We start from the raw sequence: 27,027 nt of genomic DNA on the forward strand, positions 1-27,027 counted from the left end.
GCTTGTAAGTCAAGAGGTAGGTCCTGAGCCCTGGTGAAATTACATGCAGGTAATTTGCAGAAGATCTCACCCTGAGCAGGTGGCAATGGGAGGCCAGGTTCCTGTGGCTCTGAGCTCTCACCTGCTCTGTGTGTTGTAGCCCCCTCCCCCCGCATCCCCTTCGGGGGTGTCTGGGAAGGCTGCATGAAGGAACTTTGCACTGAGCAGACAGAGCACACTTGGAAGTTTATAGGGAGATCACATAGAAAAGATTGAAGTACTTCTAGAAGAAGGAACAACATTGGCAAAGCCAGAAAGGCTCAGAATAAAACTTCATATCTTGATGTCCACAATTCTGAGAAACCAGGCAATCTTGTGAAGAGGCACTTGTACAGAAAGAGGCCAGGGACTGCCGCTTCCTCTTTCTGCTTCTCTGTTTCCTAACAACGTCAGCATAAATAGGAAGCCTGAGAGGCTCGCTGACTGCCTCCAGGAGACACCACAGAAGGTCCGTCTGTCCCGGCACAAAGAGGTACGTGTGGGCTCGGCGCAGGGTGAAGGGTGGGGTCGGGAGCAGGGGCGTGTAGCAGTCTGGGATGGGAAGGACAGGGAGAGCCTGGGGGTGTCAAGTGGGCAAGTGTGCCCCAGGGACTTGGGAGGTTAGGGCTTGGCCTTTTGGGAAAATCTGAACCCAGACTCCTGGGAAGCCAGTGGACAAGGAGACAGACAGCAGGGACAGACCAGTCTGGGTGTTGGGGGAAGGGCTTTGGGGGTCCAGTCCTCACTGGTGAATCTGACTGTCCTGTCAGCAGGGAAGATGCCTGGGGCGGTAGAGAGTTCAGGCCTGGGAGTCACACAGCTGTGTACCGTTGTCTTTACTTTGTCACTAAGGTGTCACTAAAGGGTTGGTGGCAGTGATAATATCCTGTCCTGGGCTTCTATCTCATGTCTGGAACAAGGGAGTGCCGATAGTCCCTGACATCCTGGTTTAGAAAAAGTCTGTGTGTGCATGCATATGCACACACATTCGTGTGCGTGCACACACATGTGTGAATGTCCACGGGGATGCAGAGATACAGGAGGCAGATGATGAAGCCAGGAACCTTGTTATGCTCAGACCTAGATTGGTGTGGGTTGAGAAGCTCATGTCGGAAGATAAGAAGGGAGCAGGTTCCTTACTTACTTAGAGACATGTCTTCCCCCCTCCAAGAACGTTTTCTTTATGGTTGTACTCTGCCCTGACCACTGTTGATTAGCTGGGTTTGGGCCAAGCTGTGAATGCTGCCACTGATGTGAGTTGGCTAGGGGGTGGGCGTCTGCGGGTGTTTTTGTCCAGGTGTGCACTTGCCCTGTGGATGGGAAGGCCGGTGTTTCTCCGGGTCCCCACTGAGATAAGAGCCTGTGGGGACTCGCCAGGCAGCCCGCAGCAACAAGTTGCAAACGTGCAGTGTTTAGTCTTTAGACACCTTGCTATTCCATTTTTGTATAACCAGATTCTAATTTTCTCTGCTTATCATCTTCCTTGCTTTCTAATGGTTTTATAACAAGTAAAATCTGTCCTGCTAATTTTGGGTCACCCTTTTTTTCATTCATTAGTTTTACTTATATTGTGCTATATCCACTAACATCACAGGATACTTCTTGAGTTCTTTAATGAATGTATTTAATATTAAACAAGTGAATCCATGGATCTATGCTTCGCTAAAAAATTAAAAAATGGGAGTACATAAAAGTGATTGTAACATACATGTTGTCCTATGGCTTAGTTTTCCACTTAGTATTACATTTTGGACAACATTCCATAATAAGATGTAGAGATTTGACTCATTAATTAGCCCTGAGAGATACACGACATTTATCAGTTTAGGTGTTACTGAAAGAGCAGGATGGGGTCTGGCTGCTTGCCGTTCAAAAGCCAATAAGCAGGCCAGGTTGGTGGAAAGGAAAGTTTGCTTTATTTCAGATGCTGGCAACTGTGGTTGTAGATGTCTGTCCAAAGGCTGACTCCCCCACACTGGCAACCAGTGGGGCAAGAGCTTTTATAAACAGAAGGTGGGAATGGGGGCTACATACAGAAACAGCACAACCGCCTCTGACAGTCATCAAATTGGTCATCGCTGATCTGCCCAGTGTCATCGTCATTGTTTTAGGTGCAGTTAATCTTCAGTTCCGGGGTCCATTTGTTCCCATTTCTTTGAGGCCAATTCTCAGAATCGTGGCAGCTTATGTTGTGGGTATAGTCTGGTGGTCACGTAGTTAACTTCTCCATCTTGGTGTTTTAGTATCTACAAGACAGCTCATAGGATATGGCTCAGAATATTGTCTATAGCCCTTGAGAAAGCACTAAAGATCCTTGACTATGCTTAATGATTACATTATTATTATTTGGTCTATTTTGACTGTTTTTTCCTTTGTTTCTGTATTTCTCACTTTTCTGATTAAACTTATTATTTGACTAAAGTTTTCCACGGACAAAAGGCAGGCAGAGGACATGGTGGGGTGGAGGGTAGGCAAGGACCAGGGGGTCCTGCTCCATATCATAGGTGCACCACGATTTACCCGATCCCACGTTGCTAGACACTTGGGTGGTCTCCAGTTTTCCACACCTGAGAAAGTCTTCCTACAGCCCAGATTCCTAGAAGCAGAATTGCTGGGCAAGAGACTGCACATTTAAAATAATAATAGATATTGTCAAACCATCCTCAAAGTAGCTGAACTAACATACATCCCATGGCAGTGCATAAAAAGGCTGGTTTCTCTTTAAGGAAACAGTCCATCTTTTAATTGTGTCCAGTGTAATGGATGAAAATTATCTGGTTCTCTCTTGGATTTTTCCTTTCCCTGGTGATAGGTGAAGTTGTGGATCTTCCATGTGTTGAAAGGACATTTGGATTCAGTTTGTAATGTGCATGGAAAATTCCTTTACATTTCTCAATGGGTTGGTTGTCTTTTATGTATTGAGTATTAATATATTTGGAGCGTTTTAGGAGTGTTTCATTTATTACTTGTATGAACCATTTATTGACATATGTTGAAAATATGTCCTTCAGATTACCACTCTATTTTCTCTTTGGTGTTTTTAAAGATACCTTGCATTGTATAAAAATGTATTCATTGCTTTTAAGTCAAATCTGTCATTATTTTGTATTTCAGGCTTTCTGGATTCGGTGTCTTATTCAATCCCTGAGATTAAAGAAATATTTTAGAGCTTTTATCATTTTTAGCTTTGACATTTAAATATTTAATCCATTTAGCATTTGGAGGTGTGGGTAATAAGTAATCATCTAACTTTAAAAAAAATGATTAGCTGGTTGTCTCAATATCAGAGTGTGCAAACCATGTGTTCTCTGTGATTTGAAATTCTATTATTACTTCCAATTCCTAAGTCGTTCTTTTCCTTAACATTTTCTGTTCCATCTGTCTACTATTATACTCATCGTTTTTCTAACCAATAGAGCAAGTCCCTCATGTTGGATTTGTTATAATCTAGAATCAGTTTGTTAAGCCAGTTGAAAATCTTTCTGGAGTCTTACTTTGGATTGTCTTGAATTTAGAGATTACTTGGGGGAATACTGATCCCCAAATAGGGGTCATAACAACAGCAGGCAGCCTTCTACTTTAAAGCAGAAGGTACTGACATTTCTGTTGACTCTAATGTTACTGTAGTTTTCTAGTACATACCCAGAAATGCCAACATTCTTTTCAATTCCTCATTTGCCAAGGTTTATTTCTTTGTTTCATCAGGAATGGCTTTTGTATTATCAAGTATTTAAGGGCATCTGTTGAGATAAGCTTATCTTTTTCTCCTTTTAATCTGTCTGTTGATCTATTTCTATTAATCACAAAGAGAGTTGATGCATTCTTCTTTTTAAAGTCTTCATCAGGCTGTCCTATGAAATTGTTTTTGTCTGGAGTGAATTTGTGCCTTTTTTCCCCTTTTCCAATTGCTATTTTTATCATTAAATTTCTGCGGGAGTTTGAGAATTTTGGTGAGCACGTTTATTTTATTTTGAGTGAGAAGGCATTTGGCTTTTCTCTCCTCTTCCTCCCTCTCTTCCTTTTCCTTTCCCCCTTCCTGTCATCCTCTGGTTTCCATGCTCAATCCTCACTCATAGTGATCTTTAACCCTTACATTTTAAACACACATATTTATATTTAACTTATGTTTTCCATCAGCATTTGGGCTTACTCAGAATATATACACTCCTCCAAAACAAGGCAAGATCCTTAGCAAGCTTTCGGTTCATCTCTGCTTTTTCCCTGTAACCTCACAGCCAACACTTGTGTTAAAATGATCTCAGTTTTACTTCAATGTTGTTACTGTGTATTTATTTGTTTTTACTTTGAAAAGTGGAGTTGCTCAGTCATGTCAGACTCTTTGCGACTCCATGGACTGTAGCCTACCACGGGCTACAGTGGTAGCCTCCATCCACGGGATTTTCCAGGCAAGAGTACTAGAGTGGGTTGCCAGTTCCTTCTCCAGAGGATCTTCCTGATCCAGGGATTGAACCCGGGTCTCGCTCATTGTAGGCAGACGCTTTACTGTCTGAGCCACCAGGGAAGTCAGTAACAATATTTCTTTACTTAACATTAAGTCCTATTGGTTTCTTTTTTCAAAATTGATTCCAGTATCACGTGCTATCTCTCTTTCTTGGAATTTTTATTTTTTTTCTGAAATATATGCTAGAGTAACTCTCTTTAAAAAGATCTGGAAAGCTTTTTTCGTCCTTACATTTCCAAAATATTGTGGTTTTTTCCCCCTTGAACTTCAAAGTAAGCTAGACTTTTTATATTTCTAGGTTCAAACATATTTTCTTCTCAGTATTTTCAAGACATTACTATCTATTTAGTATCCTGTGTTACTTGTTAGAGGACCTTGCAAACCCAATCTTTTTTCACTGAAAATAACTTGTTTGTTTACTTCTGGAAGCTTCTAGGATTACTTTTTACTCTTTGATGACCAGAAGTTTATTAGCATGTGACTGAGTATGGTGCTATTAAAAATGAATTTTGCTTTTAACTTAGTAGGTTATTGCCTGATTTAAAGCCCTGTGAATTTTTCTTCTATTTGCAATTGTATCTCTTTGGTTGCACATGGAAAAACCCCAAATAACAGTAGCATAATACTATATAAGTTTATTTTTTCCCTCACATGAAAAATGTCCAGAGGTAGGCAGTCTCAGACTGTATGGTTGGTTCACAGTGAGAAGAGGGATCGAGGTTCCTCTTTTTCTGTTGCTTATGACTCCTACACTCAACAGAACCTTATAATTCAAAATGACTGCTGGAACTCCAGCCATCACTGCAAACTGGAGAAAGGAAAAAAAGCAGGAGGGCAAAAATAGATTCCTCCTACCTGAGCCACTTCCTTTAAGCAACTTTTTTTGAAAGACACACCCAATGATTCTACTCACATCTTCTTGGACAACATTTAGTCACATGACCACACCTAGCAATAGGAGAGTGTAAGAAACAAAATCTTTTATTCTGTGCAGCAATAAACCTAGGTAGAACCTAACCTTTCGTTACCAAGGGGAAAGGGGACAGCTAGGCAAGCGCCACCATCTGCCGTACCTGCCCTCAGTTCTCTGTCTTCTGCTTCTAGAGGTTGGAACTCTTGAATTTCTTTCCTAGGCCTCAATTTTTCTCTAAGACTTTTCATTTCCTAGCCTATATGCTGTCTTCAATATCTACCTTTGTAACATGACAGTTTATAGTGTTAATTCTGATTTGGCCCATTATTGAGTCATGGTGTGTGTTTGTTTGTTTTATGGATTTCTTCAATAAAACTTCAGTAAAATTTCAATTACCTTCAAATGCTAAGAACTCTGTTTTATTTGTTCTTTGCATAGCAATCTGTTCTTAAATGGCCATGATTTCTCAAATCTCCCTGAGCATGCTACTTAAGATGTTTCAACGTTTTGTTTTGTCTTTGCACAGACATTTGTGCATATCTGTAGAAGTGTCTGTTGGGTCAGTATATGTCAGAATAGAGATGTACGATACCAATAATTGGGAAATATAACACTATGCTACTCACTATTATAACTGGTTAAGAACACAAATTCTAAAGCCAATCTCCTGTGCTACAGTCTCAGCCTTTTCCTTTCTGCTGTATCATCATGGACCTATACCAGTTTCCTCATCTACAAAGTGGAGATTTTAACCTACACATTGATGTATTAATATCTGTAAAGCCTTTTGAACAGTGGCCAGATGATGGTAAGTGTTTTGTAATTGTTAGCCACTAATACGAATTCTCTGCATGTAGGTGTCTTTTATGCCTGTGTCCTTGGATGCCATTAATTTGTTTGAACTATTTATAGCATAAAAGTAGTCACTTGTTCTCCATACTTCTGGCACAAACATTTATTTTTCACTTTGTCCTTTGCTTTGTGGTTCAGTTATTTTTATAAAATACTGAAGTGTTCACTTTTATGCACTTTTATTTCTCAGCCTTTGTCTTTGATTTCTTCTAGTGCTTTGAAACTTAAATAGTTCAAAGATATTCACTTGTACAGTTTGCAAGTTTCATAGGATTTAACTGCCTATATTTACATTTTTCATTGATTTGATACATGGGGAATGGTGTAAGGTAGGGATTTAGGCTGATATGTTTTATGTTGTTATTCAATTGTTTCAACACTTTTTATTATTCCATCACTTAATACTGATTTGTGGTTCCTCTTCATCACGTCGTACATTCTCTAGAGAAATACAGTTCATCTAATCAGTATGTCCACTGATTTGCTGTGTGTGTGCGCGCACGTGTGTGCATGTGTGAAAATCCATTACTTTACTTATCAGATCTTTATAATAAATTTTGCTATTGAGTGGAAACTCATTATTTTATTGAACTATAGTTGATTTACAATATTTAGTAGGTTTCAGGTGTAAAGCAAAGTGATTTGGTTATACATATATATATCCGTATTTGTTTTACTTTTGATTCTTTCCCATTATAGTTTATTATAAACATAGTTTATTTATAATAGCTTATTATTGAATATAGTCCCTGTGCTGTACAGTTAGTCCTTGTTTATCTATTTTATATATGGTAGCGTGCATCTATTAACCCCATACTCCCAATTTACCCCTCCCCGTTTCCCATTCGGTAACCAAAAGTTTATTTTCTGTTAGTGCTTACTCAGTGGTGTCTGACTCTTTGCAATCCTATGGACTTCCTGCCAGGTGCCTCTGTCCATGGAATTTTTCAGGCAAGAATACTGGAGTGGGTTATCATTTCCTCCTCCAGGGGATCTTCCCAACCCAGGGATCAAACCGGTGTCTCCTGTGTCTCCTGCATTGCAGGCAGATTCTTTAAATGCTGAGCCATCTAGGAAGACCCATTTTTCTATGAGACTTCTTAGTTTTAAAGTCTTATTAACTGTCCTCACACGTATTTTTTCTCTTGTGAATTCCTGCCAAAAAGAAAGAAAATCTTGTTAAGTTTTGATTAGAGTTGTGTTAAACTTATAACTGACTTTCAGAAGAATTAACCTCTTTACATGTGAGGAATTTGCATTTGTGGTAAGACCCAAAGAGAAACTCTGAGTTTTTAGCTGAGTTCCAGGTAGGCAGAGCAAGCTGCACCAGCTCAGGCAGACTCTCCTTTGCCTGCCAAGGCACTGCTCCCCTGCAGGAGCTAAAATACTCTCCCCAGCCCCAGACAAACCCACTCTTCCTTCCCAGGCATTTCTTGGACTAACCACCCCACAAAGATCATCAAGTTTGGTTGTCCCTCATGATCTCACGTGAGATACGTCGGGTTGGGCCCGTTTTACAGATTTAGAGAGTGAGGTTCAGAGGGCACTGATAAGTCAGCCCAGGCCACCAGCACAGGAGGGACAGGGCCTGTGTTGAAAGTCAAGTTGGCTGTGCCTAGAGCCATGCTTTTCCCAGCAACAGAGCTTCTGGTATGTGTCTGTGCAGCTTGAGTGAAGTTTTCGACAGTCTTACGGACAGAAAAGGAGTCACGCTCCTCTCTGTTCTACTTTCCTGGTACTTCCCGGGGGCTGGATGAAATGAAATAAGGAAATCCCCAACCTTCTGCAGAAAAAAAAGGGAACCGGCATTTCAGGGGGTAGTGTGGGAGGAATGAGGTAAATGGAACAAGGTGGGGAGAGCACCAGGCTTGTGTGTGTGTGTGTGCAGGTGTGTGTGCGTGTGTGGTGAGGGTGTGTGCACGTGCTCACTCCCACGGGAGAAGCACGCCCCAACACCCAGTGACTCCCCCGGGTCAGTACCTGGTGGGGGGAAAAATCCAATACCAGGCTTCCGTCTTGAATTTTCTCATTACCAGGGCAGTGTGACCCAGTGGGAACCCACATCTGCAGAGGCCACTGAGTGCGTCTCCTTCGCAGTCACATCCCGGGCACTGAGTTGAGGAGCAGGGACGGTCCCAAGGGCCAGGCTGAGGCAGCAGTGGGGCTGCAGCCAGGCAGCAAGGCCACTCCTGGGTCCGCCCTACCACGTGGGCCAAGTCCCACGGGCTGACGCTTCCTTCCACAGGCCTGGAGGAGGCAGGATCCCGGAGAGAGGAGGATTCCCAAGAGCTGATGACATGGGTCTAGCCCAGCCTCCAGCAGGGGAGGAACACAAGACTCCAGGACAGTGAGGAGCCCACACCTTGCCCAGACGTGGACCCACTTGAGCGGGCTACCTGTTCTCCAGAGCTGAATCACGAGATGACACTGACCCAGGGGCTGCTCCCCCTGGCTCTGCTGGTGCTCTGCTGGGGACTCAGCATAACAGGGGCTGAAGGTGAGCCAGATCACCCCCCTCCTTTTCACTGCCGGGCCATAGAACCCAGACCCCCAGCCTTCCCTCCCCTCGACCATCTCTTCTCTCTCCTGGTTTTCCCTGGAGGCCTCCCTTCCCTCCCCCAGCACTCCCGCTCATTCTTCTCTGGCCTCCTGTAAAGACCTCTCTGGCTGTGAGGCTTCTCTGTCCACATTTCCCGGTGTGGCATTCCAGACCTCTAACCTCCTGGCTGGCCATTCCAGTCCTTTGTCTGACCTTGCATTCCCCCCAGACACTCAGCACCTGGGGGTCTTGACCAGTTCTCACCTCTGTACCTTTGCTCCTGGGGACCCTCAGCCGTGGGGGAGGGAGTGTCTCTCCTCTTGCCTCAAGGCCCTGCTGAGATGTCCCCCAACCCCAGGCTCAGGCCACTGACCACCCTCCCCAAGAGCTCCCACTTTCCAAGCATCAGGCCTAGCGGGGCCTGATCCGAGAGCAGGGTGGGGGAGGTCCCCAGAGTAGGCCCCTTAGGGGTGGGTTTGTGCCTCTGCTCCCAGGCTGCGCCCGCCCACGGGCCCAGGGGCAGGGCCTGTGTCTGACGCATGTGCCCACCTGTAGTGGGAGGGACTCTGCTCCTCCAGGAGCAGAGCAAGGCAGGGGCTCATGACACGTGCTCTGAATCAACTAGAATATTGTGTTTTTCCCCAGACAAGAGGGTCCACAGCTGGCTCCCTTACACCTGCACACCTGCAGAGACAGCCGCCCCTACCCCCGCCAAGGCCTCTGGGGACCTTTGCCTGGGCTCTAGGAGCCTCTACAGGACTCTGGGAGACTTCTTTGCAGTGCTGTGCACCCAGGAGGGGCTGCAAGGGGTGGTGACAAGGGACGTCTGAGGGGAAAGGTGTGACCCTCTCTCTGCTTCCCTCCCTGGCAGAGACTGTCCCGATGCAGACCCTGCGCTGCCATAATGACTACACCAGCCGCATCATCTGCAGGTGGGCGGACACCCAGGATGCCCAGCGACTGGTCAACGTGACCCTCTACCGCAGGCCCAAGGAGTGAGTGAGGAAGGGCCCAGGGTTGGAGGGCAGCGAGGGGCGCTGCTGTGTGGGCAGTGCCAGGGGTTTGGGGCTGGACAGAAGGTGGGGGCGGGAAACTCCTGCCCAGGAGCTCCTGACCCACCAGGCGGCCTGCCGGGCCCAGGGGCTTGTGTCTGATGTCCAGTTTGGGAGAAGAACCTCCGATGTTAATATTGTTGATGATGGTAATAATCTCCTATTTTGTCACAATTGAACAAAATCAATCGGCAGAAGTCAATTTTGGTTCATCCTCCTTATGAGGTGGGCAGGACAGGGACATGATACCCAATTCACAGATGGAGAAACTGAGGCTGCAGAGGTGAGGTCCCTCCCCCTGGCCACAGTGGGGTCAAGGCCTTAGCAGGACAAGTGTCCTGTGGCCAGCCTGCAAGGCTAAGCTCCATGTCTTCCCCAGGCCCTGCTCCCTCCAGAGTTGGGGCTTCTCCTCTCGCCTCACCTAGTTTCCAGGGCATAGCCCATTTGGGAAGGTACTCCCACCATTCTGGGATCCGGTGATAGTCTAACTCACCATAATGGAAGTAGTTAAACAGCAGGCATCACAGGGTCTGGGGAGACCCCTGACGACCTCCCCTAGGAAGAAGGGTTTTCGCTCCACAGCATCATCGCCCCTGCACTCTCTCCCCTGCTCTCCCCAGAGCCTCTGTCCTCCTTGTCCACTGTCCCCACCCCCAACCTCAGCTGTGGCCTGCCTCCTCCTGCACTGGGACAGCAGACACCCCCAGAAGAGAAGCTTCCCAACATCTCCCCCGACCATGGCCTGCCACCTCCCTGGATACTCCCTGCAGTGATTGCCTGTCCCAGGCCTGTCTGAGGCCAGAGCCGGGGTCCCACCTGGTCTTGCTGCTCAAGGACATCACTGCCATCCCAATCTCCACTTCCCCATGCTGTTGAGGGACACTGTCCAGGGATCCACTTACAGATGCCAACCAGACTGCAGCTCAGGGCCTTCGAGTCCAGTCTCCTAGCCCGGCTGTCCATTCTTGGCTTCCCTCTGAGGGAACTTCCTCTAAGGAGTGGTCTGGAGCCCTGTTTCCAGTGCCTCTCAGGTAATTCCTCCAGAGCCCACTCTCCCAGGACTCTGCTGCCCCCAGCTGGCCATTTAAACTGCTCCCACTGGAGTCAGTGATGCCCACTTGGTGTAAATCAATGGTTAGTCCTGGCCTTCTCCCCACACACCCACAGGCAGCACCTGACAAGGACTGGCTGGGCCTAAACACGAGGTCCCACTGTGGTACCTCCCTCCCTGACCCTGGCCAGCACCTGGGCCCTTTCCAGTGTTCCCCTGGCCCGCCCTTTTCTGTCTCCTAGTCTGTTCCCTTCTCTGAAGGGGATGATGTCCCAGGGCTCTTGGACCTCCATTCTCTTGCATCTGGATCCGGCGGCAGAGATCCAGCCCCAAACTATGGCTCTGACCCAGACATGCTCTCTCCAGCCTGGACCTTTCCCCAAGTTCCAGAACCATAGGTTCACTTGCCTCTCCACATTGTCCCTTATAGTCTTTAACTTCAAGTGTCCTAAACAAGTTCCTGCTCTGCCTCCCAAAGACAGCCCCTGTGCTAGATTCCCATATCAGTTCACCAAAGGGGAGCTTCCAGGGGCTCACGCCAGACAAATGGGGACAGTCTTTTATTTTTTGCTTTTCAGTCTCCTTTCCCTCCTTTCCTTCTTCACCACAGCATCCAATCCATCAGCAAATGTGATCGACTTCATCTTCAAATAGAAAGTGAATCTGGCTAAGACCCTGATCCAAACCACTTCTTATCACTGAGATAGTCCAGAATCCTCCTAACTTGTCCCTCTGCTTCCAGTATTGCCGCCCCCCCCCCCAACTCAATCTATCCACAGCTCAGCAGCCACAGGAATCCTTTCAAAGTGTGTGTCAAAACATCACTCCTTTGCTCATAACTCTCAATTTTCCTCACTTTCAGTGAAATCAAAATTCTTTACATTCCTTTTAAGCACTGACCTTCTGTAACCTCACTGTGCTAGGCTCCTGGACCTCCCACGCTCACATATCTACTCTACACACACTGTTAATTGCCTAGTCACACAACATCCCAAACCTATGCCGACCCCAGGACCTTTGCACTTGCTGTTCCCTTTCCTTGAAATCCTCTTTCCCCAGATTTGGCATGGCTCCCTCCCTGATCTCCAAGTTTCTGCTCAGATGTCACCTTCTCCAAGAGGTCTTCCCTGCCTCCTTTATTTCAAATTGTATCCCCAGGCCAGCCCTTCTGGCCTGCTCACACCTCTTTCCTTCCTGACTTGTCTATGTACACTTTTCTCCATTTGACATGTGACATCATTCCTTCACTGTTTTGTGTATGTCTGCCTCTATTAGGATGTCTGCACTGTAGACAGGGATTTGCATGTATTTTGTTTCCTGCCAGGCTCCCTGGTACTAAACAAAGCCTTACATGTAGGAACCACCTGTTAATATTTGTGAGTGAGTGATTCTTCTCTCTGGGCTAACCTTGTCCTCTCCTGGCAGGGACCATCCACAGCAAGTGTCCTGCAGTCTTAGTGACGACAAGCCCTGGTTAAACAGCCCTTGTCCTGGCTGCGTACCCAGAAAATGTGTTATTCCTTACCGAAACTTTGTCCTTGCCGACTTTGACTACTTCTCATTCCGACCGGACCAGCCTCTGGTCACTGAGCTCACCGTTAATCTGAGTCAGCATGGTAAGGCCTGGGGTCCCTGGCCAAGCATAGTCCCCTGTGAGGACAGGGAACCCTGGAGTGTCCACAAGCTCCTGGCCTACTTGGGGAGGCAGATGTGGAAACATCTAATCCTCCAGGGTTGTAAGGACCATACAAAGGGTGTGGTGGGCCAGGAAAAGGAGCAAGGGATTCTGCCTTGGGGAGAGGACCCAAGAAGTTTCCAGAGAAGGATACACGTCTGCTGGGTACTGAGAGGTGCAGGATGACCCTGGGCAGAGGAACTAATAAAGTGTGGACTGAAGAGGGAGTAACAGGAGTCACAGTGCCCTCTGCTGGGAAGGAGGCCCCACAGGCCACCTCGTGGGCATGGGGCAGAAGGAAGCTAGCTCCCTTTGGAGTTTAATTTGAGCACCTTTCATGGAGCTTATGTTCTGAAACCTAGGAATCTGCACAGCTTCATTCATGTTCACACTCAATCCCCACGATTTAGCAGAAGGCAGTCTGAGGTCCATGGAGAAGAGGGGTCTGTCCAAAGTCACTCAGCCAGGGGAGCAGTGCCTGGCCTGGGACCCAGGCCTATCCACACATGGGCCACAGAGGACCTTAACCTCCCGCACAGTCGTCCAGCTCCTTAGGGACCCTTTCCTTCCTGTCCCTCCAGTGCAGCCCCCCACACCCAAGGACCTCAACATCACTGCTACCAGGGAGAGTCTCCTGCTGTTCTGGAGCATAGCCCATGAGGGTTTCCAGAGCCACTGGCTGTCCAGCCTGGAGTTTGAGGTGGTCTACAAGCGGCTTCAGGACTCCTGGGAGGTAGGGACCCCACCAACTGTGCCCCAAACCCACAAGGATCCGGCCCAGCCGGCCCTGCTCCAACAGCCCCTCTCCCCTCCAGGATGCCCTCACCATCCACTCCAAGTCCCCCCAGGCCATCTTGGAGCTAAAGGACCTTCAGCCCAGCAGCACCTACGTGGCCCGAGTGCGCACCAGGCTGGCCCCAGGCTCGGGGCTCTCAGGACGACCCAGCCAGTGGAGCCATGAGGTTTCCTGGAACTCCCAGCCAGGTGACAGAGTTGGGACAATGCTCCCTTGTGGAGAGGGGAGCTCATTACATCTCCAGGACAGGAGTCCAGTGTACACACAACAGGATCCTCGGGTGCTCTGTGTTCAGAGTGGCTTCCTTGGGCCCACCCCGTCCCTACTGTGACTCTGCAGAGGCAGCGGCTGCATCTGACTCATCCCCAGGCCCCAGTTTGCTGTCCACGTTATGTGGAGGAACAATTACAATTTAATCACAATGGTATATGGGCAGCTGTGTTTTCGTGAGGGCTGCATGACATGTGGACACGCCAACATGACGGTGTTATTTAATAAATCCCCGAACCCCGAGGCTGTGATGTCCTCCCCATTTTGCACAGGGGGTGTGAAGTTTCACAGAATTCACCCTCTGACCTGAGGTCACATGGCTGGCAGGTCAGGCTGAGTTTAACCCTTGATGTTCTTGGCCCCACAATCTCTCTGTGACGAGTCTCATGGTGAGCCCACTGAAGGCTAGGGAATGAACGAAGGAGGACTGAAGGAGGGTTTGTTCTCCCTCGCAGGGGATGAGGCCCAGCCTCAGAACCTCCAGTGCTTCTTTGACGGGGCCGCCCTGCTTACCTGCACCTGGGAAGTGAGGTCCGAGGTAACCCACTCCGTCTCCTTCACCCTCTTCTACAAGACCGGCCCCAGTGCACGGTGAGTGTCCCCTGCCTCTGTCCCCTCCCCTCCTCTAAGCCTCACCCTCTCCAGGCCTCCTCCTGCCCCTGGAGCCCAGCAGAAGCCACAGCTCCTCCTGAGGTCTCACCCCTCACATGGCCCTGCCTCCCCCTGCCCTGACCTCTGCCATGATCCTCAGGGAGGAAGAATGCTCTCCCGTGCAGAAGGAGACTGGCAGCCCCTACATCCAGCACCGATGCCAGATTCCTGTGCCTGACCCCAGGAACTACAGCCAGTACATCGTCTCTGTTCGACCAAAGGTGGAAGAGAGACTTATCAAGAGCTCAGACAACAGTGAGTTTGCCCCTAGCCTTCTGTGTGGAGCATCTCCCAACAGCACTGCTTCATTCCTCACGGTCCAGACTTCATGTGTGTCAGTTTCAATGAAATACCCCAGGAAGCCACATGGAACAAAAATGATTCCAGTCTATCCTGGAAGTTCTCAAGAAGCAATAATGCAACAATGACAAATAACATGAAGGAAGATGCAATTGATATTCCTCAAGAATATCAGTATTAAAAAACCTTTTATCTCAGTCTTTTAGCTCTATCTTTCCTGGTGGCTTAGATGGTAAAGAATCTGCCTGCAAGGCAGGAAACCCCAGTTCAATCCCTGTGTTGGGAAGATCCCCTGGAGAAGGGAATGGCTACTAACTCCAGTATTCTTGCCAGGAGAATTCCATGGACAAAGAAGCCTGGCGGGCTATAGTCCATGGGGTCACAAAGAGTCAGACACGACTGAGCGACTAACACTTTCACTTTATTTTCCCCTCCAACTTCTCAGTTGCTTGAAAGTTCCTACTTCTGCCCACGACCTCCTGGTCTTCCTACTGATTTTTCCCTTCCTTTCCCAGATTGGATTTTTCTTTTTCAAGTTTCCAAAGTCCTCCCCAGACTGATATTTTCAGAGTTAATAATAATTCACCTGTGATTTACTTCTTATGTTGGGTACTGCTGCTGCTAAGTCACTTCAGTCGTGTCCGACTCTGTGAGACCCCATAGGCGGCAGCCCACCAGCCTCCCCCATCCCTGGGATTCTCCAGGCAAGAACACTGGAGTGGGTTGCCATTTCCTTCTCCAATGCATGAAAGTGAAAAGTGAAAGTGAAGTCACTCAGTCATGTTCGACCCTCAGCGACCCCATGGACTGCAGCCTTCCAGGCTCCTCTGTCCATGGGATTTTCCAGGCAAGAGTACTGGAGTGGGGTGTCATACTAGGGGGCCTTGCAGGTTAAGTTCCCCGGTTCCTGTTATATAGTGAGGACCTCATGCAGAGGAAACTCCTGCATTGCTTCTCGATGATCAAGTTCTTCTTCCCAATCTCTAGTATGTGTCAGGGACAGCAGCCGATTTGTCTTAGTTACCTGGGTTTAAATCCACTACTTATTGTTTGGGATCTTCCAGACTGCAATCTTTGTCTCTACCACTTGATAGCTGCCTGTCCTTGGAAAGTTACCTAATCACTCTGGGGGTCAATTGTTTGTCTGAAAAGTGGACAGATTCAGAGTACTTACTACATACAGTTGTTGTTATAATTGAGTGAAATTATTCATATAAATTTAGCATGTATAATAATGCTTAGAACACTGTCAATATTCTAGATTAGAATAAATTAATAGAACATTTATTTCTATTTAAATACTAGGGGTAACCCATACTTTTGGTCACCGCACTACAAAACAAGAGTATATTAACATCTCCCAAGAGAAGGGCATTTCAGGTCAAAATAGATGACATGGTGAATGGGGGTGCAAAGATGGGTGGGACCTGGGGTTCTGGGTTAATGGAGAGAGCATCTGTGATGAGCATGGAACACAAGAAATGTTCCACTGGAGGAATATTAGAAACAATATGCCTTAAAAGTTTTCCTCCCTCCAGTCCAGATGGCTCCCCCAACCCTCAACGTGACCAAGGGCAGAGATGGCTACATCCTGCACTGGAGAGAAGAAAAAATGAGCTACTCACACATAGCTTGCATCTTCCAGGTCCAGTACAAGAAAGAAGGAGCCTCATGGGAGGTGAGAGACTGTGCCCAGGGAGGGGCCTGGAGGGGAGGAAAGGGCAGCGAGACAACACTTGGGAAAATGCCACCTGCCCAGATGCCTGGCTCCCAGCATGTGACCAGCCACAGAGAGCCACTGGGACTTGGTGGCCACTCCAATGAGCAGTCTCATTGTCTCTTCCTTTGGCGAAGGAACTGAGACTCAGAGAGATGATGTGAACTTGGCCAAAATGTACACATGACCCTGAGTTGCAAAGGGGGCATGGACATCAGGAGGGGGAGGGCTGAGAGGCAGCTGGAGGACGGGTTTTCAAAAGTCATAATAAGGTGACACTTCTTCATAAGAATCTTATCCAGAATGCAAATGTGCAGCTGCTAAGAGCAGAGCAGCTCCTGGGGAGGCCAGCAGGGCCTCAGCCCAGGGCTCAGAATCTGGCCCTGGGCCTCAGGCAGCCCTCGGGGCCTGTGGACAGAACCTGGGGCTCCACAGAGGGCAGATCAGAAACCTCAGAGCCAGCCCCAGAATTTTCAGCTGGAAATGGGGAAACTGAAGCCAGGAGGGAGAGGGTTAGTGGTGGAGCTGGGAGTGGTCCTTGCGCTCCTGAACATCTGTTTGGTGGTCCAGGTTTCGGTCACCCTGCACCGCACTCCAGGGGAGATCATATCTGGGGTCCAGGCTGCCCCAAGGCGAGCTGGGAGGGTGAGGCGGGGCATGGTGGCTCCTCAGGGTTTCTGCACCCTGGTGTTGTCATGTGTGCCAGGAGTTCAGTACAAGAGGTGCTCCCTGGTCCTGTCCCTCTGGAGTGTGGTCCTCTGTGGTGAGGCTGATGCTGCTCAGATCTGGGGATGTGACTGCAAGCTAGGAACTGATGGGTAGCAGGAAGGCTGGGGTGCTGAGGCGGGAGGGTTTCGTAGCTGTGCCCACGTGCCCCAGACCTCAGGACTCCTGCTCACATACCTGCCCCTGCAGGACACCAAGACAGAGGACTTCCAGAATGCCCACACCATGTCGCTGCCACCTCTGGAGCCCGCCAGCCGGTATCAGGCCAGAGTGAGAGTCAAACCCGACCCGGGGAACTACAATGGGATCTGGAGCGAGTGGAGTGAAGCAAGGTCCTGGGACACCGATTGGGGTAGGTCTGCCACGCCCCCTCACCCCTCCTGGCACAGCCCTGCTGGGCAGAGGACAGGGAGGATATGAACACAGAGACGTAACCCCACCCCAGGATAGCATCCTTCCCTCCCAGACATCATTAGGGATTAGAAAATTATAGCTCCTGGTGTGCAGCACAGACTGCGGCAAGGTCTCCAGGGGACAGAGGAGAGAGCACGTCTCACCAACAGGTCTCCCTGCGACTGAACCTTAGCCTTCTATTAATATGGCCCAGGCTTCTATTGGCTTCCCAGGTGGAGCAACGGTAAAGAATTCGCCTCGCCTGCCAATGCAGGAGACACGAGATACGGGTTTGATCCCTAGGTCAGGAAGATCTCCTGGAATAGAAATAATTTGCTCCGGTATTCTTGCCTAGGAAATTCCATGGACAGAGGAGCCTGACAGGCTATAGTCAATGGGTTCACACACAGTCAGACATGACTGAGCATACACACACACACACACACACACACACACAAGCATGCTTTCACTAGCCTTTGTGGAAGCTACTACCCAGGGACCACTTTGCCTGAGGAACTACAGACTGGGGCCTGAGATTGGAAAGCTTTGGTCTGATTTCTCAATCTTCTACTTTTGCTAATTTCGTTTATCTACCACTATCTCCATGGTGGCCACCAGGAGACAAGTATAGGACAAGGTCCAGGAGGTGGCTGCAGAAAGAGGACGAAGTGTTTGCAACAAGGTCCCCAGTCCCAGCCAACTGTCAGGGAAAGAGCCCCAGAGAGAGGACCCCAACCAAGCAGAAAAGAGAACTGGGCCACAGGACCTAAGGGAAAGAGATCAGGGGAGTTCTGGAGGGGCCCAGCCAGTAAGGGGCTTAAGCCCCAGTGGACAGTTGAGAGAGTCTTTGATGGGCCTTTGCATCTTCTGGTTCCTCCACCATCACCCCTTTCTCCATCTCTGCCTCTCCTGTTGTCCCTGTTCTTGATGACCTCCCTCGGGAAGTCCCCTGTGATTGCCTTTGGCTACAGTTGCTGCCCTCCCATAGCAACTCCTGCTACTGGCCAGGATCTAACCCTCTGTGTCCTCCCACCAAGTCAACATTGTGGGTGGCTCAGACAAAGGCCCCCTTCTTTTTAGTCAGTTTCTGGCCCCCTCTCCTCCTCTGCACCCCAAGGAAGCAGCGGCACCCTGTCTTCTGAGTCTCCAGCTCTTTCCCTCCCTGGATGCTAATGATCCTTTTTCCTTCTTGGCTTCCTGAAGTGCTGCCCATGTGGGTCCTAGCCCTCATCCTCGTCATCAGCACCTTAATCCTGCTTCCAGTCCTGCACTTCTGTGGCGTCTACGGGTACAGGTAAGGGGACTCCAAGAAGGGGGAGAGTGTTATCCAGGGCCCCAGAGGATGCCAGGGTCACTATCTGTCACAGCTCTGTCACCCGCTCCCAATGGGGTCTTGGACAAATCTGAGCTGTCCCTGGGCTTCAGTTTTACCTCCGTACATAAGCACAGGCAGCTGCCCTGAGGTCTTGGGCAGCAGTCACCTCTTTGTTGTCTTTCCAGGCTGAACCGGAAATGGGAGGAGAAAATCCCTAACCCCAGCAAGAGCCACCTGTTCCAGGTAGGAGCTGGCTGTGAGGGCAGCAGAGGTGCTGGGGCTCGTGTGCTCCTGCGCTCATGTCCCCATGCCTGTGTCCTGCTCCCCATCCTGTGGGCTTTGAGTAGGGCTGGGGGTGCAGGTGGCTAGAGAAGGGACTGGGAAGCTCTAAGAGCCAGGCCAGCCCTGCAAGCCCAGCGCTGAGACCCCTTGGTATCCTCCAATGCTCAGGGTGCCCTGCCAGCGGGGACTCACCTGGGATAGGAGGGAGGGTTGGCATAGGGGGGCTGGTCCCTGAGAGGCTCCAGGAGAGGTGTAGTCACATCGAGGGCAGGTGGATGGTGGGAGGCAGAGTGGTTTTCCAAGGACAGAACGGCAGAGCTGAGTGCTAATGGGTGCAGGGTGGTGGCAGGTGGGAGAGGCCATGGCAGGCAGAAGGCATGTGGGGGGTGGAGATGAGGCTCCTTTCAGAAGGTAATTGAGTGGGGAGGACGGTGAGTCTGGGGCACATCGCGGGAGGCTGAGAGGACCCTGGAGAACAGGAGCCCTTTGGTCAACTACACAGGGCCAGAGCTGCCTTGGGAGGGTCTCAGGGCGGGTGCAGAGGGGGCTGGGGTGAGCAGGGAGCAGGGACAGTCCAGATAGTGTCCTCAGGAGACCCGGGACCCCAGCAAGGTCCCAGCCCCTCTCTGGCCTCATCTCCCTGCTGTCAGGAGGCTGTCCTGCTGGTTCTGAGTATCTGCCTCTTCTGGGGGCTCCTGAATCCCTACCACCCTCAAGGCCTTTCCTCCATCTGCACCTTCTGGAGGGCCCTGACTCCCAAAGATACAAATGCCCTTTCTCTTCCCAGAATGGGAGCGCCGGACTCCGGATGCCAGACAGCATGGCCACCCTGGGCAGTGGGAGCCACCCACACAAGGGGCCGTGGGGCAGCAGTTGCCCTCAGCTCCTGGAGGGGTGAGTGTTGGGCAGGGGATCCCTGGGCGGTGGGAGGGTGGCCCCCTCCTGCACACCAGAGGTTTGGAGGAGGTGGCTTGGGTCTAGGCCTCAGTTTGAAGAAATCCATAGAGACTGGTGGTGCTAAAGCAAGAGGCATCCCTAGCGAGGGTCAGAACTCAGACTTGACCGGAGGCAGGAGACTGGAGCAGATGACCTCCCTTCACCCTGCTGCCCAGGGAGACCCCACACTGCCCTGGCCCCACTGGGTGGCGGAGGGTCTGTGAACCTTCATGGCCTCAGCATCTGAGCCACTAGCTTGCCACTAACCCTCATGTGAGAAATGACTGAGCCCAGGCTGGACACCTGGGCCCTGAAGCTGGGTGATAGCAAAGAGTGGAGGGTGGGAGGGGTCCCTGACCTTGAATGAGAGCACAGAAGCTGGAGGGCCAGACCCATGGGGAGGCTGAGCAGCATCTGGTTTCCTGCTCTGGGCCTGCTCCCCAACACTGCCCTGCTCTGAGTTTTCTGTGGGTGTGGCCAGGCCTCTCGTTCCACTACCCACTCTGCCCCTGTGCATGAGCTGAGACGTCTGTCCAAGGAGGTCCCAGCATCTCTGCTCCTGTTCTCCCCACAGGGTGTTCCCTGTAGACTGCAGGCACAGCGAGGTGTCACCTCTCACCACAGAGGACCCTAAAGATGCCTGTGACTCATCATCAGAGCCGGACATGACTCTGACTGCCTCGGATCTCCCCACGGAGCAGCCCCCCAGCCCCCCGACAGGGCTGGCTGCCCCCTCAAGCAGGCCTGAGAGCCAGGCTTCCGGCTTTGACTTCAACGGTCCCTATCTGGGGCCGCCCCACAGCTGCTCCCTGCCTGACCTCATGGGCCAGCAGGTGCCCCCACAGACGGGGGTGAGCAGGAAGCCACAGTCCCCGGGGTCCCTGGAGTACCTGTGTCTGCCCGCAGGGGGGCAGGTGCAGCTGGTCCCGCTGGCCCAGGTGAAGAGGCAGGGCAAGGCCGGGGATGGGGACACAAAGTCCAGCCCAGGGGCCCAGACGAGCCCTTCCCTGGAGTCAGGGGTGGACCCTGCCCCTCCAGAGCCTGGGCTGATGGGGGTTGGTCAAGATCAGAAGGACAGGGCCCCCACAGTTCTGCCCACTGGCTTGCCTGAGGATGGCACCGTAGCCTCTGGTTATGTCACCACCCCAGATCTGATATTCACCCCACCCATCGGGGCCCCATCTCCCTCCCAGGCTGCCCCTCCAAACCTCCCCTCAGACCAGAACCCCACTTTCCATCCTGGACTGGCTGATGGGCTCCCTGTAGCCTCAGCCCACCAGAAACCAGAGTTCGAGGGCTATGTGGAGCTCCCTCCAGCCACAGGCCAGTTTCCCCAGTCCCCTCTAGCCAGCCCTGCCCCTCCCAGAGTCAGCAGCCCTGTCCTGAGCCCAGGCCCGCACCGGGCAGATGTGTCCCCCACCTCCCCTACCCCTGAGGGTCTCCTTGTCCTGCAGCAGGTGGGTGACTACTGCTTCCTTCCTGGCCCTCTCTCCCCCCAGAGTAAGCCCACTTCCCCAGGACCCTGTCCTGAGATCAGGGACCTCAACCAGGTGGTCCAGGCTAAGAAGCCTCCGGCTCAGGCCTTTCCCCAGGTGCCTGCCATTCAGCTCTTCAAAGCCCTGAAACAGCAGGACTACTTGTCACTGCCCCCTTGGGACATTAACAGGCCTGGGCAGGTGTGCTGAGTCTCTGTAGACCTTGAGGGAAGGGAACAGAGGAAAGGCCTGCCTTTCCTCCTGCCCTGCCTGACCCTCCTGCCGCCCCTGCTCCCTTCCCTGGTCCTTTCTGCAAAGCCATGGAGAAGCTTCCATGTTGTAACAGATGGAGACCAGAAAAATAAGTTAACCATCTACCTCCTTCCTTGGCCTTCAGCAAGGTCAAGCTTCTCTCCCTCCCTCCCTTCCTCTCTGCCACACACACACACACACACACTGTTCTTTGAAATTAACTTATTTTAGGTTCTGAATTATTGGAGCTTTATATATATATACACCAGAGAAGGAAATGGCAACCCACTCCAGTACTCTTGCCTAGAGAATCCTGTGGACAGAGGAGCCTGGTGGACAGCTGTCCATAGGGTCGTACAGAATCAGACACGACTGAAGCGACTTAGCATGCATGCATGCATTGGAGAAGGGAATGGCAACCCACTCCAGTATTCTTGCCTGGAGAATCCCAGGGATGGAGGAGCCTGGTGGGCTGCCGTCTATGGGGTCGCACAGAGTCGGATACGACTGAATCGACTTAGCAGCAGCAGCAGCAGCATATATACACACATTCATTTCATTTGTCTCCTTTTCCTTTTTACCGAGTGTCCCTGCTTTTGCTATTGTCTTCTTTCTCTTTCCACTGATTTATCACTAGAATTAGTTTGAGGTCCAGGCTAAGCCCATTCTGAAGTTCATCCTGTCTCCATCAGAGCCTTTTCTGATGCTGACATGTCTGGTTTTGTGGAGGATTTCTGTCTGTCCCTGGCAGGCATGAATGTGCACAAGATTCCAGCCTGGAGGCAGGAGGCTGGAGGCACAGTGTGGAGGCTTGGGGGTTTCAGACTTGGAAGAGTAGCCCTGGACACAGCAAGCATCTGTCAGCCCCAAGTGTGCTAGCAAAGCACCAGCCTCAACTGTCACTCCCAAAATTGTTACTTCCCATGGACTTGGCATGGGAAGCACTGTCCTGAACTCATGGGAAACACTGCTAGTCCCTTCGAGGTGACTGGGGAGCCTCAGGGGACCTCCTAGTCCCTGCGTCTGAGCAGTGGGCAGTGCAGGTTGCTGGTTGAAGTGATCTCCTTCCTATACTTAGGCTAGTGGGGCCAGGGAAAGTTTGAAAGGAGTTAAAAAACCACGTAGAAAAGTCAGAAAGAATTGCTCAACACGGGAAAAAGGAAAACAACCCAAGGGCCTGGACACTTGAGCTTATAGTCCAGATCTCCTGGCTGCCCTCCCTCCAGAAAGACCTTACAACTCCCACCCCCACCAGCCACCTACGAGAGGCTTTTGGTCTGTGATTGGCCTACACTGAGGATCTAGGTTCTTTTAAATCCTTGCCTTTCTGATATGCAAAAAATGGCATTAAATTATTTCAATTTGCATTATCTGGAAACTACCATGTTTGCACATATTTTCCTATTTCTTGGACATTTGTATTTTTCTTCCCCTGAGCTAAACTCATTAAGATCTCATTGTGTCAGATGTCCACTTTTTTCTAAGTAACCTTTACAAAGTATTTAGCTCTGGCTGGCCTTTCACAGATGGTGCAAATTTATTTTTCTAGTTTGTGGTTTGCTTTTTAATTCTGTTCATCACTCTTTTGAGTGTATTCAATGTAGACTTGTCTGGGTGGTTAAATGAATCTATGGGTGAATTCCTTCACGGCTCCACTTTTGGTGTCAGATTTGACAAAGGCCTTCCCCACTTTAAAACTGCATTTGTCCAAAGTTATATTTTTTCTGGTTCTTTTTGTGTTTGAAAATTGTATGTATGGAATTCTTTTGAAATGTATGCATTTAAGAAGGAGAGCCAGCTTAGACAAGTAGCCCAGATGTTCTGGACTCACTGGTGGAATCACCCATTCTTCATCTGTGTATCTGATACAGAAAATCTGTGTATACACTTGGTCCGTTTCTAGACTTTCCTTTTTATTACATGATCTTCTCCACGGACCCCACTGCTTAGACTGTTCTAGCTTTATCATATGTTTTAGTAAATGGCAGAACAAATGTTCTTGTTTCTTTCATCCATAAAATCCCTGTTGATTACGGCATTGTTTGTAGCCGAAGAAAATGATAAACAGTTGAAATCTTCACCCATAGTAAAACTAATCACAAAATTTGAGTCCATTCTAAGGTGGAATCCTGTGTGCAGAATGAATGAAGTGGACCTATGTGCATTAAGAGAGAAGTCCAAGATGTGAATTCCAAAATGGTTGGAAAAAAACTGTTAACTGAAAAAAAATTGTGATAAAATATTTTTATTACAAGACATTAATGTGTATATAAGTGTTTAGGTGGATGGGCAGGGGTGCCATTTGAAAGCACAGTCACCCTAAGGAGGATGGACTCAGTTCAACAGAAGGGCCTTCTGTCTACCACAGTGAGCTAGGGGCAGTTTTGATCAGACCTAAGATGCTGGTTGTAACAGAATGAGAAGCAAGTGGTACTCCCAGGGCAAGCCAGAAGAGAGTGAGGGAAGGAGAAAGATGGGCTGGGGGAGAGAAATATAAAGGACACACTTAAGCTGAAAAAAGGGATTCCTTGTAATCCAAAATTCAAATCTAACTGGGCATCTTGTGTTTAGTCTCTAATAAGAGTGGAGACAGAAGAAAGAGACTGAATTCCTCATAAAATAGATAAGAATTATTTTGTTGTTGTGGATTTTTAAAAATTTTTTGTTTATTTATTTTTATTTTTAGCTGTTCTGAATCTTCATTGCTGCTTGGCCTTTTCTCTAGTTGCAGTGCATGGGCTTCTCGTTACGGTGGCCTCTCTTGTTTCAGAGCACTAGCTCTAGAGAACGTGGGTTTCAGTTGCTGCCCATGGGCTCCGTAGATGCAACTCCAGGTTCTAGAGCACAGGCTACGGTGCCCCAAGGCATGTGAGACCTTCCCAGACCAAGGATTGAACCCATGTCTCCTGAATTGGTAGGCAGATTCTTTACCACTGAGCCACCAGGGAAGCCCTAGATGAGTGTTATTAAGAGCTTATGCCTGCCAGGCCCTGCTCCATTGATTTAGGGGATCACAACTCCTTCAGACAAATACTACCTTTATCATATTCTTTTTTGTATATGGGGAAACTAAAGCACAGAGAGGTTATATAACTCACTCCAGGTCAACCAGCCAGTGGGTGGCAGAGGCAGGATTCAAACCTTGGCCCTGTAGCTTAGGAAAAAAAAAAGCCAGTCATTCAATTGTGTCTGACTCTTTGAGATCCCATCATAGAGCTCCCATGAACTCTAGCCTACCAGGCTCCTCTGTCCATGGAATTCTCCAAGCAAGAATACTGGAGTGAATTGCCAATTCCTTCTCCAGGGGATCTTCCCAACCCAAGGATTGAACCTGGGTCTCCTGCATTGGAGGCGGGTTCTTTACTGTCTGAGCCACCAGGGAAGCCCTAGAGTTTAGAACCTACCCTCAAAAGCAAGGTCTCTCACCAGAATGTCCACCTGTGAATGCAAAATGATCCATGTTGCTTGGCAAGACAGAAAAAATTACAAATGAGCAGGTTTGGTGGTGGGGTGGGGCAGGGGATACTGAGCCAGAGCCAGGCAGAAAAAATGTTTTTACTTCTTTAAGTGTAAGTAAGTGAAAGTCTCTCAGTCGTGTCTGACTCTTGCGACCCTATGGACTATACAGTCCATGGAATTCTCCATGCCAGAACACTGGAGTGGGTAGCCTTTCCCTTCTCCAGGGGATCTTCCCAACCCAGGGATCAAACCCAGATCTTCCCACATTGCAGGCAGATTCTTTACCAGCTGAGCCACAAGGGAAGCCCTAGAATACCAGAATGAGTAACCTATCCCTACTCCAGTGGATCATCCCAACCCAGGAATCAACCCAGGGTCTCCTGCACTGCAGGCAGATTCTTTACCAACTGAACTATCAGAGTAAACATTTTATCTCTTTCAGAGCTAAATATTAAGGGTGTGGGTTCTCACTCACTGATGTCTTGAGATACATTGTAGGTAGGACCATGTCTTCCTCACCTGTCTGCCCCTGAGAACCCAGCCAGATCTATACACATGAGTAAGGGACCACCGAGGAGTTGTCATGACCAAGATCTCCAGGAAGCTGTCCCTGAGATGGAAGGAGACATGCAAAGGACCTACTGGGGTGTGGCAGCACAATGGGGAGGGAGGAGCAGAGCTGAACAGGAGCCATTAGGGTTTCCAGACCTGGATAAACATCCACCAGCCTACAGGGAGCTCCAGAGCAAAAAGGCTGCTGAAAGAGCCCCACAATGGACAGAAATGACAAGGCCCTTGGGCCCTCATGGTGTTGGCTCATGATATTTTCTTAATAAACTTTACTTTTTAGAGAGGGTATCCCTGGTGGCCCAGTGGTAAGGAATCCACCAGCCAATGCAGGAGACATGGGTTCGATCCCTGAGTTGGGAAGATCCCCTGGAGAAGGAAATGGCGGCAGCCCACTCCAGTATTCTTGCCTGGGAAAACCCATGGACAGAGGAGCCTGGCAAGCTACAGTTCATGAGGTGGCAAAGAGTCAGACACAACTTAGCAACTAAACCACAACAACAATTTTCTTCAAGAAATTTTAAGTTCACAACAAAATCGAGCAGGAAGTACAGAGATTTCTGATATATTCCCTATCCCACATATGCACAACGGCCCCCACTAGCCACATCTCTGGTTCACCAGAGTATGTTTGTTAAAATCGATGAACCTACACCCATGCATCGTTATCATCCAAAGTTCATCTACAGTCCATGGGGTTGAAAAGAGCTGGACATGATTGAGCAACTAACACACATCTTGGTGTTGAACATTCTACCAGTTTGGAAAAAGATGGAATGACATGTGTCCCCATTATGGAATCATACAGAGTACTTGCATTGCTCAAAAAATTCTCCATGCTCCGCCTATTCATCTCTCCCTGCCTCCTAACTCTAGGCAGCAACTGATCCTTTTACTGCATTCATATTTTTGCCTTCTCCAGCGTGTCATATAGTTGGAACCACAGTGTGTAGCCTCTTCAGTTCAGTTGAATTCAGTTCAGTTGCTCAGTCGTGTCTGACTCTGCGACCCCATGGACTGCAGTTCGCTAGGCTTCCCTGTCCATCACCAATCCCAGAGCTTGCTCAAACTCATGTCCATCGAGTTAGTGATGCCATCCAACCATCTCATCCTCTGTCGTCCCCTTCAGATTAGCTTTCTTTCACTTTGCAATATCCATTTAAGTTTTCTCCAAGTCATCTCATGGCTTAGTAGCTCAATCTCTTTTAGCACTAAATAATATTTCTTTTGCACGTTACATTTGGATGTATCAGTTTATTATCCATTCACCTACTGAAGAACATCTTGGTTGCTTCCAGGCTTTGGCAATTAGGAATAAAGCTGTTA

The 27,027-nt window shown here is 49.3% G+C and overlaps 1 protein-coding gene across 4 annotated transcripts; it reads left to right on the plus strand.

Annotated features, from left to right (window-relative positions):
* The first annotated feature begins 406 nt into the window (after positions 1-406).
* CSF2RB (colony stimulating factor 2 receptor subunit beta) lies at positions 407-23,931 on the plus strand. 4 transcript variants are annotated; one of them, XM_061417369.1, is made up of 15 exons: positions 470-511; positions 6,072-6,201; positions 8,491-8,742; positions 9,656-9,779; positions 12,313-12,503; positions 13,144-13,295; positions 13,378-13,546; positions 14,084-14,219; positions 14,380-14,534; positions 16,118-16,257; positions 17,212-17,374; positions 18,619-18,709; positions 18,916-18,973; positions 19,800-19,906; positions 20,523-23,931. In XM_061417369.1, the coding sequence occupies exons 3-15, from the start codon at positions 8,667-8,669 to the stop codon at positions 21,631-21,633; spliced, it is 2,673 nt and encodes an 890-aa protein (XP_061273353.1). In that variant the 5' UTR covers positions 470-511; positions 6,072-6,201; positions 8,491-8,666; the 3' UTR covers positions 21,634-23,931. The 4 variants fall into 4 exon arrangements, with proteins under 4 accessions (XP_061273352.1, XP_061273353.1, XP_061273354.1 ...); XM_061417368.1 differs by lacking the exon at positions 6,072-6,201 and having other exon boundaries at positions 407-511; XM_061417370.1 differs by lacking the exon at positions 470-511 and having other exon boundaries at positions 3,199-6,201.
* Positions 23,932-27,027: the final 3,096 nt, after the last annotated feature.

This window comes from Bos javanicus, chromosome 5 (assembly GCF_032452875.1).
Source record: "Bos javanicus breed banteng chromosome 5, ARS-OSU_banteng_1.0, whole genome shotgun sequence".
Lineage (NCBI taxonomy): Eukaryota > Metazoa > Chordata > Mammalia > Artiodactyla > Bovidae > Bos > Bos javanicus.

Bases quoted from the DNA above. Each gene is read 5' to 3' on its own strand.
- CSF2RB (XM_061417368.1), top strand. From the start codon at position 8,667: ATGACACTGACCCAGGGGCTGCTCCCCCTGGCTCTGCTGGTGCTCTGC. The intron at 12,504-13,143 runs GTAAGGCCTGGG...CTGTCCCTCCAG, and splicing joins CGTTAATCTGAGTCAGCATG to TGCAGCCCCCCACACCCAAG. The intron at 17,375-18,618 runs GTAGGTCTGCCA...GGCTTCCTGAAG, and splicing joins GTCCTGGGACACCGATTGGG to TGCTGCCCATGTGGGTCCTA.